At 46.6% G+C, this 13,458-nt stretch overlaps 1 protein-coding gene across 1 annotated transcript in view; it reads right to left on the reverse strand.

Moving 5' to 3' along the window:
• Positions 1–1,264: 1,264 nt before the first annotated feature.
• Positions 1,265–13,458, reverse strand: part of ikbkg (inhibitor of nuclear factor kappa B kinase regulatory subunit gamma) — a 39,048-nt gene continuing 26,854 nt past the window's right edge. Inside the window, 8 exon segments of the mRNA XM_042303596.1 lie at positions 1,265–1,509; positions 4,799–4,874; positions 5,057–5,194; positions 8,878–8,996; positions 8,999–9,011; positions 11,757–11,829; positions 11,924–12,066; positions 12,273–12,465. Coding sequence (XP_042159530.1) covers positions 1,349–1,509; positions 4,799–4,874; positions 5,057–5,194; positions 8,878–8,996; positions 8,999–9,011; positions 11,757–11,829; positions 11,924–12,066; positions 12,273–12,465 — 916 coding nt within the window. The 3' untranslated portion in view covers positions 1,265–1,348.

The following is a 13,458-nucleotide window of genomic DNA, read 5'->3' on the forward strand; positions in this document are numbered from 1 at the left end:
TATCTAGTTTTATTTAGTTGAGCCTATGATCATTTGTCTTCAGCATCCTAAATAATAGCACGGATGCAAAGTTTGAAAAAAATAGTGAATCTGGAGCCAAAAGGGTAATCAGGATGTGGGATGCGAACCACCCAGTCTAACTACATTTAAGTTACCGACGCTCACAACTTTCCATTGTGCCACAACATTTTGATGGATGCAATGAGTCTATATAAACAAACATGATAATATTTAATTCTGACCAGCAGATGTCACTGTGTTCAAACCTCAAGAGTAATGAACCGTTTTTGGGTTGGTGAAACCTCCAAAGGTTTAGAAAGCCTGGGTTCTCCATCACTGGCGTCAGGAACATCCTTTCACATTATTTAATCAACCACCTCACTTCTTCTCGATTTATTTGTATATTTTGGATTAAACCACATACTAAATACAGCAAAACAATGTTATATCTTTCTGTGGAAATGAGGATTTGACCTCCCATATGAGTCAGTGGTCTCATCCCAGTGCCCCATCATGCACTCAGCTCAGGTAAAGCAGGGAACTGGAAAACTATTTGGGAGCCAAAACATATTCATTAAAACCTTCCGAAGCTTTGTGATGTCAATATTTATATTTATTACGTCTCTAATACAACAATTTAAAACACTCTGTACTCCGAAAGACCTAGAATTAGACAATACTCACACACATGGCCATGGTGAATTATCATGCTCTGACATACTAACAGACACCACAGGGCGGTATTCAATTTGTTGCAAAACGTTTCCTAACATGAAGCAAACAGAACAAAATGGGGCGGGACCTACCTGAATTTGTCCAATAGAAACTTGTTTTGCTCTGTTTGCTTCAGTTTGGTTCTTAAACGGTTTCCGTAATGAATACACCCTGGTACACAGGGTCAGGGGTCAGAAGACTCATTTACACTTTCAGCCTGAGAGGGATAGCAGGAAGGAGAGAGAGATTGATATGGAGAGAAAGAAAGAGATATGGAGAGAGTGAGCGGCAGGTAGTCTAGTGGTTAGAGCGTTGGACTTGTAGCTGAAAGGTTGCTAGATCAAATCCCCGAGCTGACGAGGTAACAATCTGTCGTTCTGCCCCTGAACAAGGCAGTTAACCCACTATTCCTAGGCTGTCATTGTACATAAGAATTTGTTCTTAACTGACTTGCCTAGTTAAGTAAATAAAATATGTAAAGATTGGGGGATATGGAGGGGGATAGAGAGGTGTGGGGAGGACTGTATATGGTGGAGAGGGATGGGAAGGAAAGAGGTCTATAACGATGTCATCATGCTGATGAGCTACTGTTGTTTCAGCCCCCCAAACATTTAAGTGTGTTTAAGTGTGTGTGTTACTGGATACAGTCCATGACATGTATCTGTAGTGTGTCCATGTCGGGGGCTTGGTACTGGCACTTTGGACAGCGGTAGTCAGGAAGCTCTTCAGCCCCGCCTCCAGCCACTCCCTCTGCAGACAATCCCACGCTGCGGGAGGAGGAGTTAAAGGCACTCCCTACAGATGAGAGAGACAGAAATTACTACATTTACTCCAAATTGTATCTTTTTAAAGGAAAAAGTATTCAAAGGAGCAACATAGCCTGAGGGACACTGGATAATAACATCTGCATAGTACGCAATAACTTATGTTTAGTCTTTATATATTGACTGATACTGTTTTATGTATTTCTCTTTAGTTGTATTTACTATGAGAGAGAGAGAGAGATAGCTAGCTAGCTCTAAACAGAGAGTACACAGTGACAGAATACCTGACCACTGTGACCCAAACTTTAGGAAAGCTTTGACTATGTAGACTCAGTGAGCATAGCCTTGCTATTGAGAAAGGCCGCCGTAGGCAGACCTGGCTCTCAAAAGACACATATTTCCCTCAGATTACACAGATCCACAAAGAATGTCAAAACTAGAGTTGTTTTCGAAAACTCCCATATCTACTGGGTGAAATACCACAGTGTGCCATCACAGAGAGATCAGGTGAAATACCAGTGTGCCATCACAGAGAGATCAGGTGAAATACCTGTGTGCCATCACAGAGAGATCAGGTGAAATACCAGTGTGCCATCACAGAGAGATCAGGTGAAATACCTGTGTGCCATCACAGAGAGATCAGGTGAAATACCAGTGTGCCATCACAGCTGCAAGATTTGTGATCTGTTGCCACGAGAAAAGGGCAACCAGTGAAGAACAAACACCATTGTAAATACAACCATATTTATGGTTATTTATTTCCCTTTTGTACTTTAACTATTTGCACATTGTTACAACACTGTATATAGACATAATATGACATTTGTAATGTCTTTATTATTTTGGAACTTCTGTGAGTGTAATGTTTACAGTACATTTTTGTTTATTTATCTACTTCACTTGCTTTGGCAATGTTATATGTTTCCCATGCCAATAAAGCCCTTTGAAGTGAATTGAGAAGAGAATATCCAAGGCCTGAGGTCATCTGCCTTTGGCCTAAAGAGCAGGAACCTGGACTTCATCAAAGAAATCGGAAATACAGACATTGTCATCCTACAACAAACATGATATAAAGGAGATGGACTGGTTGCCCTCTAGGTTTCAGAGAGCTGGTAGACCCATCCACCAAATGACCAGGTGTGAAACAGGGAAGAGACTCAGGGAAGTGCTAATTTGGTATAGAACAGACCTGACCCACTCTATTAAATTTGTCAAAACAGGAACATTTTACATTTGGGTAGAAATTCAAAAGGAAATGATCTTAACAGAGAAAAATGCTCTCCTGTGTGCTACCTACAGTGGGGAGAACAAGTATTTGATAACCTGCAAAATCGGCAGTGTTTCCTACAAAGCATGTAGAGGTCTGACATTTTTATGGTTATTTATTTTCCCTTTTGTACTTTAACTATTTGTACATAGACATAATATGACATTTGAAATGTATTTTCTTTTGGAACTTTTGTGAGTCGTGTTTACTGTTCATTTATTATTGTTTATTTAACTAATATCTAGTTCACGTGCTTTGGCAATGTAGTCATGTGTTTCCCATGCCAATAAAGCCCTTAAATAGAAATTGAGGGAGAGAGATTCCCAAAGACTGGAGCGTCGGCCTTCTGGCCCGCTCCACCTTCACGCCAGTAGACCTCCCTTCACCAGCTCAGGGCATGTCCGCCCCAGCATGGATTTGTAGTCTACTTGTGTGCTGCTGTAGCTTCTGTCCTGGAGTTTACTAAATATTTTCATGAAGAAACTGATAAAACACACAGCTGCTAAATCAAGGTGACTTACAGAGATGAGAAGGAACCGAGAGCAAGAGAGGGAGTGTGGTGATGTAGTATCCACAACTAAAGAATCATTATGGAATCTGAAAACACACGTATCCTGAAAGCATGATGATGTACTAACTTTGTGCTAAAAGAAAAGAACGAGGTGGTAACTGTGTCATTGTAGCAAAATATTTATAAACTAAAAATTTGATCAAACGTTTCATTTCTTTTTGTTCTGTTATCTATAGAATGGGCCATCATTGGTTTGGAGCCAATGGGCCATCATTGGTTTGGAGCCAATGGGCCATCATTGGTTTGGAGCCAATGGGCCATTGGTTTGGAGCCAATGGGCCATCATTGGTTTGGAGCCAATGGGCCATCATTGGTTTGGAGCCAATGGGCCATCATTGGTTTGGAGCCAATGGGCCATCATTGGTTTGGAGCCAATGGGCCATCATTGGTTTGGAGCCAATGGGCCATCATTGGTTTTGGAGCCAATGGGCCATCATTGGTTTGGAGCCAATGGGCCATCATTGGTTTGGAGCCAATGGGCCATCATTGGTTTGGAGCCAATGGGCCATCATTGGTTTGGAGCCAATGGGCCATCATTGGTTTGGAGCCAATGGGCCATCATTGGTTTGGAGCCAATGGGCCATCATTGGTTTGGAGCCAATGGGCCATCATTGGTTTGGAGCCAATGGGCCATCATTGGTTTGGAGCCAATGGGCCATCATTGGTTTGGAGCCAATGGGCCATCATTGGTTTGGAGCCTATAGGCATATTCCCAAGCTCAAGAAGCTTTACGTTTTGATTGGGTCATTTTGCCTAAAAACCTTTAGTTCAACCTATAGAAAAATTAGACAACTCTGCATCTTTGCCCAGCCTGGACAGAGTGGCATGAAGGGTGTCTGTCATCCCCAGTGGCTCTGTAGGTGAAGAGAGGATATTCTTCGCTGCCAGCTGGCTCTCCAGGTACCATCACATGAGCCTGAAGACACTGGTCGTCTCTCCAGGTACCATCACATGAGCCTGAAGACACTGGTCGTCTCTCCAGGTACCATCACATGGCCTGTGGTCTCTCTCCAGGTACCATCACATGAGCCTGAAGACACTGGTCGTCGGTACCATCACATGAGCCTGAGACACTGTAGGTACATCACATGAGCCTGAAGACACTGGTCCTCTCCAGGTACCATCACATGAGCCTGAAGACACTGGTCGTCTCTCCAGGTACCATCATGAGCCTGAAGGGTGTTTATCATCCCCAGTGGCTCTGCAAGTGAAGAGAGGATATTCTCCCTGGTTGTGGGGTTATGTGGGGTCGTGGTGGTGGGGGGTGGGGGTGTGGGGGGTGTACCTGATTGGGGGGTGTGTTCCTGATTGGGGGTGTGAACCTGATTTTGGGGGGGGTCGTGGTGTGTACCTGATTGGGGGTGATGTGGGGTCGTGGTGGGGGGTGTACCTGATTTGATGGGGTGATGATTGGGGGTGATGTGGTGGGGGGGGGTGTACCTGATTTGGGGGGGGGTGATGTGGGGTCGTGGTGGGGTGTACCTGATTGGGGGTGATGTGTGGTCGTGGTGGTCTGAAGACCTCCAGGTGTCTCTGCTGCATCTTCTCCATCCGAGCCCTGAAACACACACACACACACACTTTAAATACTTTATTTGAATTCACACATCCCATTCCAGTGTGTGTGTGTATGTGTGTATATGTGTGTATATGTGTGTGTATGTGTGTGTATGTGTATGTGTGTGTGTATGTATGTGTGTGTATGTGTGTGTGTGTGTGTGTGTGTTGTGTATGTGTGTAGGTCTCTTCCTCTTCCTGTTTCAGACGCTCCATCTCAGCCAACGCTGTGTTCAGCTGGTCCTGAAGCTCCTCCTTCCTCTGGTTCAACTTCTCCCTGGCCTCCCGCTCCGCTAGGAAGTCTGCCTTGTAGATCTCAGCCTGACACACACACACACTTTAAATACTTTATTTGAATTTACAAATCCCATGACAGTCAAGAGGGATTCAAATTTAAGAAGGTCACAAACAGAGGTTGTAATGCCAGGGTAATAGGGTTGTAATGCCAGGAAGAGAATAGAGGTTGTAATAATGGGTTGAGAATAGGGTTGTAATGGGTAGAGAATAGAGGTTGTAATGCCAGGGTAATGGGTAGAGAGTAGAGGTTGTAATGCCAGGGTAATGGGTTGAGAATAGAGGTTGTAATGCCAGGGTAATGGGTAGAGAATAGAGGTTGTAATGCCAGGGTAATGGAGGTTGTAATGCCAGGATAGAGAATAGAGGTTGTAATGCCAGGGAGAATAGATGGGTAGAGAATAGAGGTTGTAATGCCAGGGTAATGGGTAGAGAATAGAGGTTGTAATGCCAGGGTAAGAATGGAGGTTGTAATGCCAGGGTAATAGAGGTTGTAATGCCAGGGTAATGGGTAGAGAATAGAGGTTGTAATGCCAGGGTAATGGGTTGAGAATAGAGGTTGTAATGCCAGGGTAATGGGTAGAGAATAGAGGTTGTAATGCCAGGGTAATGGGTAGAGAATAGAGGTTGTAATGCCAGGGTAATGGGTAGAGAATAGAGGTTGTAATGCCAGGGTAATGGGTAGAGAATAGAGGTTGTAATGCCAGGGTAATGGGTAGAGAATATAGGTTGTAATGCCAGGGTAATGGGTAGAGAATAGAGGTTGTAATGCCAGGGTAATGGGTAGAGAATAGAGGTTGTAATGCCAGGGTAATGGGTAGAGAATAGAGGTTGTAATGCCAGGGTAATGGAGAATAGAGGTTGTAATGCCAGGGTAGAGAATAGAGGTTGTAATGCCAGGGTAATGGGTAGAGAATAGAGGTTGTAATGCCAGGGTAATGGGTTGAGAATAGAGGTTGTAATGCCAGGGTAGAGAATAGAGGTTGTAATGCCAGGGGGTAGAGAATAGAGGTTGTAATGCCAGGGTAGAGAATAGAGGTTGTAATGCCAGGGTAGGGTAGAGAATAGAGGTTGTAATGCCAGGGTAATGGGTAGAGAATAGAGGTTGTAATGCCAGGGTAATGGAAGAGAATAGAGGTTGTAATGCCAGGGTAATGGGTAGAGAATAGAGGTTGTAATGCCAGGGTAGAGAATATAGGTTGTAATGCCAGGGTAATGGGTAATAGAGGTTGTAATGCCAGGGTAGAGAATAGAGGTTGTAATGCCAGGGTAATGGGTAGAGTGTAGAGGTTGTAGTGCCAGGGTAGTGGGTAGAGAGTAGAGGTTGTAATGCCAGGGTAGTGGGTAGAGAATAGAGGTGGTAATGCCAGGGTAATGGGTAGAGAATAGAGGTGGTAATGCCAGGGTAATGGGTAGAGAATAGAGGTTGTAAATCCAGGGTAATGGATAGAGAATAGAGGTTGTAATGCCAGGGTAATGGGTAGAGAATAGCCAGGTTGTAAATCCAGGGTAATGGATAGAGAATAGAGGTTGTAATGCCAGGGTAGAGAATAGAGGTTGTAATGCCAGGGTAGAGAATAGAGGTTGTAATGCCAGGGGGTAGAGAATAGAGGTTGTAATGCCAGGGTAATGGGTAGAGAATAGAGGTTGTAAATGCCAGGGTAATGGATAGAGAATAGAGGTTGTAATGCCAGGGTAGAGAAATAGAGGTTGTAATGCCAGGGGGTAGAGAATAGAGGTTGTAATGCCAGGGTAGAGAATAGAGGTTGTAATGCCAGGGTAATGGGTAGAGAATAGAGGTTGTAATGCCAGGGTAATGGGTAGAGAATAGATGTTGTAATGCCAGGGTAATGGGTAGAGAATAGAGGTTGTAATGCCAGGGTAATGGGTAGAGAATAGAGGTTGTAATGCCAGGGTAATGGGTAGAGAATAGAGGTTGTAATGCCAGGGTAATGGGTAGCCAGGGTAATAGAGGTTGTAATGCCAGGGTAATGGGTAGAGAATAGAGGTTGTAATGCCAGGGTAATGGGGTTGAGATAGAGGTTGTAATGCCAGGAGAGAATAGAGGTTGTAATGCCAGGGTAATAGAGGTAGAGGTTGTAATGCCAGGATAGAGAATAGAGGTTGTAATGCCAGGGTAATGGGTAGAGAATAGAGGTTGTAATGCCAGGGTAGTAATGGGTAGAGGGTAGTAGAGGTTGTAATGCCAGGGTAGAGGATAGAGGTTGTAATGCCAGGGTAATGGGTAGAGAATAGAGGTTGTAATGCCAGGGTAGTGGATAGAGAATAGAGGTTGTAATGCCAGGGTAGAGAATAGAGGTTGTAATGCCAGGGTAATGGGTAGAGAATAGAGGTTGTAATGCCAGGGTAGTGGATAGAGAATAGAGGTTGTAATGCCAGGGTAATGGGTAGAGAATAGAGGTTGTAATGCCAGGGTAGAGAATAGAGGTTGTAATGCCAGGGTAGAGAATAGAGGTTGTAATGCCAGGGTAGAGAATAGAGGTTGTAATGCCAGGGTAATGGGTAGAGAGTAGAGGTTGTAATGCCAGGGTAATGGGTAGAGAGTAGAGGTTGTAATGCCAGGGTAATAGAGGTTGTAATGTACCTGGGTAGAGAATGAGAATGCCAGGGGCGAGTAGAGTTGTACCTGGGCAGTGAGAACAGAGGTTGTAATGCCAGGGTACCTGGGCAGTCAGAATGCAGGGGGGTAGAGAATAGAGGTTGTAATGCCAGTGAGAAATGGGTAGAGTGTGTGTACCTGGGCAGGGTGAGAACAGAGGTTGTAATGCCAGGGTAGAGAATAGAGGTTGTAATGCCAGGGTGAGAACAGAGGTTGTAATGCCAGGGTACCTGGGCAGTGAGAATGCCAGGGGTGAGAGTGAGGTTGTACCTGGGCAGTGAGAATGCCAGGGGGATAGAGTGTGGTTGTACCTGGGCAGTGAGAATGCCAGGGGGTGAGAATGAGTGTAATGCCTGGGTAGTGGAGAACAGAGGTTGTAATGCCAGGGTACCTGGGCAGTGAGAACAGGGGTGAGTAGAGGTTGTAATGCCAGGGTAATGAGAACAGGGGTAATGCCAGGGTAGAGTACCTAGGGCAATGAGAACAGGGGTGAGTGTGTGTACCTGGGCAGTGAGAACAGGGGTGAGTGTGGGTAGGGCAGTCAGAACAGGGGTGAGAGGTTGTAATGCCTGGGCAGTGAGAACAGGGGGGTGAGTGTGTGTACCTGGGCAGTGAGAACAGGGGGGTGAGTGTGTGTAGTGTGTGTAATGGGCAGTGAGAACAGGGGTTGTAATGCCAGGTGTAGAGGTTGTAATGGGCAGTGAGAACAGGGGTGAGTGTGAGAGAGTAATAGTACCTGGGCAGTGAGAACAGGGGTGAGTGTGTGTACCTGGGCAGTGAGAACAGGGGTGAGTGTGTGTACCTGGGCAGTGAGAACAGGGGGTCTGTGTGTACCTGGGCAGTGAGAACAGGGGTGAGTGTGTGTACCTGGGCAGTGAGAACAGGGGTGAGTGTGTGTACCTGGGCAGTGAGAACAGGGGTGAGTGTGTGTACCTGGGCAGTGAGAACAGGGGTGAGTGTGCAACACCTGGGCAGTGAGAACACAGTGTGTACCTGGGCAGTGAGAACAGGGGTGAGTGTGTGTACCTGGGCAGTGAGAACAGGGGTGAGTGTGTACCTGGGCAGTGAGAACAGGGGTGAGTGTGTGTACCTGGGCAGTGAGAACAGGAACGGTCTCTAGAGATCCTCTCTGTTGCTCCACCTCTTCCTTCAGCTTGTCAATCAGATCCTGTTTCAGAGCCAGAGCTCTCTCTGCCTCCTCCAGACAACAACCATGTCTCCTCCCTACACACACATGGTGTTATTAGTGACTGTTGTCTCTTCCTCTGCCACACACACACCACACACACACACACACACACACACACACACCCTCTGCCACACACACACACACACCCTCTGCCACACACACACACACCCTCTGCCACACCCTCTGCCACACACACACACACACACCACACACACACACACACCCTCTGCCACACACACACACACACCACACACACACACACACCTCTGCCACACACACACACACACACACACACACACCTCTGCCACACACACACACACACACCACTCTGCCACACACACACACACACCCTCTGCCACACACACACACACCCTCTGCCACACACACACACACACCCTCTGCCACACACACACACCCTCTGCCACACACACACCACACCCTCTGCCACACACACACACACCCACCCTCTGCCACACACACACACACCCTCTGCCACACACACACACACACACCTCTGCCACACACACACACACCCACCACACCCTCTGCCACACACACCCCTCTGCCACACACACACACCCTCTGCCACACACACACACACCCTCTGCCACACACACACACACCCTCTGCCACACACACACACACACCCTCTGCCACACACACACACACACCCTCTGCCACACACACCCTCTGCCACACACACCCTCTGCCACACACACACCTCTGCCACACACCCTCTGCCACACACACACACACACACACACACACACCCTCTGCCACACACACACACACACACACACACACACCACACCCTCTGCCACACACACACACCCACACACACACACCCTCTGCCACACACACACACACACACACACACACCACCCTCTGCCACACACCCTCTGCCACACACACACACACACACACACACACCTCTGCCACACACACACACACACACACACACACCCCTCTGCCACACACACCCTCTGCCACACACACACCCACCCCTCTGCCACACACACACACACACACCACACCCTCTGCCACACACACACACACACACACACACACCACACCCTCTGCCACACACACACACACACACACACACCCACTCTGCCACACACACACACACCCACCCTCTGCCACACCACACACACACACCCTCTCTGCCACCACACACACACACACACACACACACCCCCTCTGCCACACACACACACACACCACTGCCACCGATTACACACACACACACACCTGGAGGGCCAAAACACACCTGAAAAACCCTCTGCCACACAAGTAAAAACAATCTGACAACACACACACACACACACACACACCTGCCACACTGCCACACACTAGAGGTTGATTTATTTGAGGGCCAAAAAAGCTGAAAAATAAGAAAAACAAATCGACAATTTCAACAATACTGAACACTTATTTTAACTTAATATAATATGAATATATGAATGCTTACGAGCCTGCTGCTGCCTACCATGCTCAGTCAGACTGCTCTATCAAATCAGACTTAATTATAACATGATAACACACAGAAATACGAGCCTTTGGTCATTAATATGGTAGAATCTGAAACTATCATTTAGAAAACAAAACGTTTATTCTTTTAGTGAAATACGGAACAGTTCCGTATTTTAACTAAGGGGTGGCATCCATCAGTCTAAATATTCCTGTTACATTGCACAACCTTCAATGTTATGTCATAATTATGGCAAATTAATTAGCAACGAGCCAGACGGCCCAAACTGTTGCATATACCCTGACTCTGTGTGCAATGAACGCAAGAGAAGTGACACAATTTCACCTGGTTAATATTGCCTGCTAACATGAATTTCTTAATTAAATATGCAGGTTTAAAAATATATACTTCTGTGTATTGATTTTAAGAAAGGCACTGATGTTTATGGTTCGGTACATTCGTGGAACAATTGTGCTTTTGTCAAATCATCCCCTGTTTGGCGACGTAGGCTGTGATTGTTAGGAAGAAATAGTCTTCACCCAGTTCACAACGAGCCCGGTGGCCCAAACTGCTGCATATACCCCGACTCTGTTGCACAGAACGCAAGAGAAGTGACAATTACCCTAGTTAAAAGAAAATCATGTTAGCAGGCAATTTTAACTAAATATGCAGGTTAAAAAAATCTATACTTCTGTGTATTTATTTTAAGAAAGGCATTGATGTTCATGGTTAGGTACACGTTGGAGCAACGATACGCACCACATCGATTATATGCAACGCAGGACACACTAGATAAACTAGTAATATCATCAACCATGTGTAGTTAACTAGTGATTATGATTGATTGTTTTTACAAGATAAGTTTAATGGTAGCTAGCAACTTACCTTGGCTTCTTACTGCATTTGCGTAACTCCTTGTGGAGTGCAATGAGAGGCAGGTGGTTATTGTGTTGGACTAGTTAACTGTAAGTTTGCAAGATTGGATCCCCCGAGCTGACAAGGTAAAAATCTGTAGTTCTGCTCCTGAACAGGCAGTTAACCACCCGTTCCCAGGCCGTCATTGAAAATAAGAACGTGCTCTTAACTGACTTGTCTAGTTAAATAAAGGTAAAATAAATTTAAAAAAATATATATATATATTTTGTATTTTTATTATAAATCAGCTAAATCGGCGCCCAAAAATAGCGATTTTCGATTGTTATGAAAACTTGAAATCGGCCCTAATTAAATCGGCCATTCCGATTAATCGGTCGACCTCTGCCACACACCCTCTGCCACCACACACACACATACCCTCTGCCACACACACCTCAGTCTTGAGTTTGGAGTCGTAGTCCTTAAACAGACAGGTGTAGGCGTGCTGCAGCTGGGCAAGCTTCCTCCTGGAAGACATTATTATTATCACAATATCGATTAGTGTGTACCTCTTCAGTAACAACCAGGTGGGCAGTCTCTAGGTTGTGTGTGTGTGTGTACCTCTCCTCAGTAATGACCAGGCGGTCAGTCTTCAGGGCGGTCTCTAAGTTGTGTGTCTGCAGCAGTAGTTTGTCTACCGTCACAGAGTGCTGCTTCCTCTGTTGTTCCATCTCTCTCTCTGATGCTGCCAATGACTCCCAGTACTGCTCAGCCACACACACACACACACACACACACACACACACACACACAGAGAGAGAGAGAGAGAGAGACTGAAAGAGTGTTTTGAGAGTCAGAGAGAGAGTCTCCACCACTACAGTCATCACATCAAGGAGAGTCCTGTTGAGGAAATCTCTGTCTGACTGAAAGAGTGTTTTGTTTTGCCTACACAAAATTACAACCCCACTACAGTCATCACATCAAGGAGAGTCTCCACCACTACAGTCATCACATCAAGGAGAGTCTCCACCACTACAGTCATCACATCAAGGAGAGTCTCCACCACTACAGTCATCACATCAAGGAGAGTCTCCACCACTACAGTCATCACATCAAGGAGAGTCTCCACCACTACAGTCACCAACTTCATGTGACCGTGCATACTCAAGTCACCAACATCATCACATCAAGCACTGACCATGTGACCGTGCATACTGTCACCAACATCCGCAGACACTGACCATGTGACCATGTGCATCAGTCCTCTCTCTCCTCGTCTCTGCTACGTCAGTCCTCTCTCTCCTCGTCTCTGCTACGTCAGTCCTCTCTCTCCTCGTCTCTGCCTCCGTCAGTCCTCTCTCTCCTCGTCCTCTGCTCGCTCAGTCCTCTCTCTCCTCGTCTCTGCTACGTCAGTCCTCTCCTCCTCGTCTCTGCTACGTCAGTCCTCTCTCTCCTCGTCTCTGCTACGTCAGTCCTCTCTCTCCTCGTCTCTGCTACGTCAGTCCTCTCTCTCCTCGTCTCTGCTCGTCAGTCCTCTCTCTCCTCGTCTCTGCTACGTCAGTCCTCTCTCTCCTCGTCTCTGCTACGTCAGTCCTCTCTCCCCCTCGTCTCGTCTCTGCTGCTACGTCAGTCCTCTCTCCCCTCGTCTCTGCTACGTCAGTCCTCTCTCTCCTCGTCTCTGCTACGTCAGTCCTCTCTCCCCTCGTCTCTGCTACGTCAGTCCTCTCTCTCCTCGTCTCTGCTACGTCAGTCCTCTCTCTCCTCGTCTCTGCTCCCCTCGTCAGTCCTCTCTCTCCTCGTCTCTGCTACGTCAGTCCTCTCTCTCCTCGTCTCTGCTACGTCAGTCCTCTCTCTCCTCGTCTCTGCTACGTCAGTCCTCTCTCTCCATCTCTCTGTTATCGTCAGTCTCCATCTCTCTGCTACGTCAGTCCTCTCTCTCCATCTCTGTTACGTCAGTCGTCTCTCTCCTTGTCTCTGCTACGTCAGTCCTCTCCTTGTCTCTGCTACGTCAGTCATCTCTCCTTGTCTCTGCTACGTAGCAGAGTGAACTATAAAAACAGACATCGTTCCATGTGGAGTCTGAGAATAAAACCCAAACCTGTCTCCCATCAGCACCAGTAGAGAGTAAAACCCAAACCGGTCTCCCATCAGCACCA

Source organism: Oncorhynchus tshawytscha, linkage group LG22, assembly GCF_018296145.1.
Source record: "Oncorhynchus tshawytscha isolate Ot180627B linkage group LG22, Otsh_v2.0, whole genome shotgun sequence".
NCBI classification, from domain to species: Eukaryota; Metazoa; Chordata; class Actinopteri; order Salmoniformes; family Salmonidae; genus Oncorhynchus; species Oncorhynchus tshawytscha.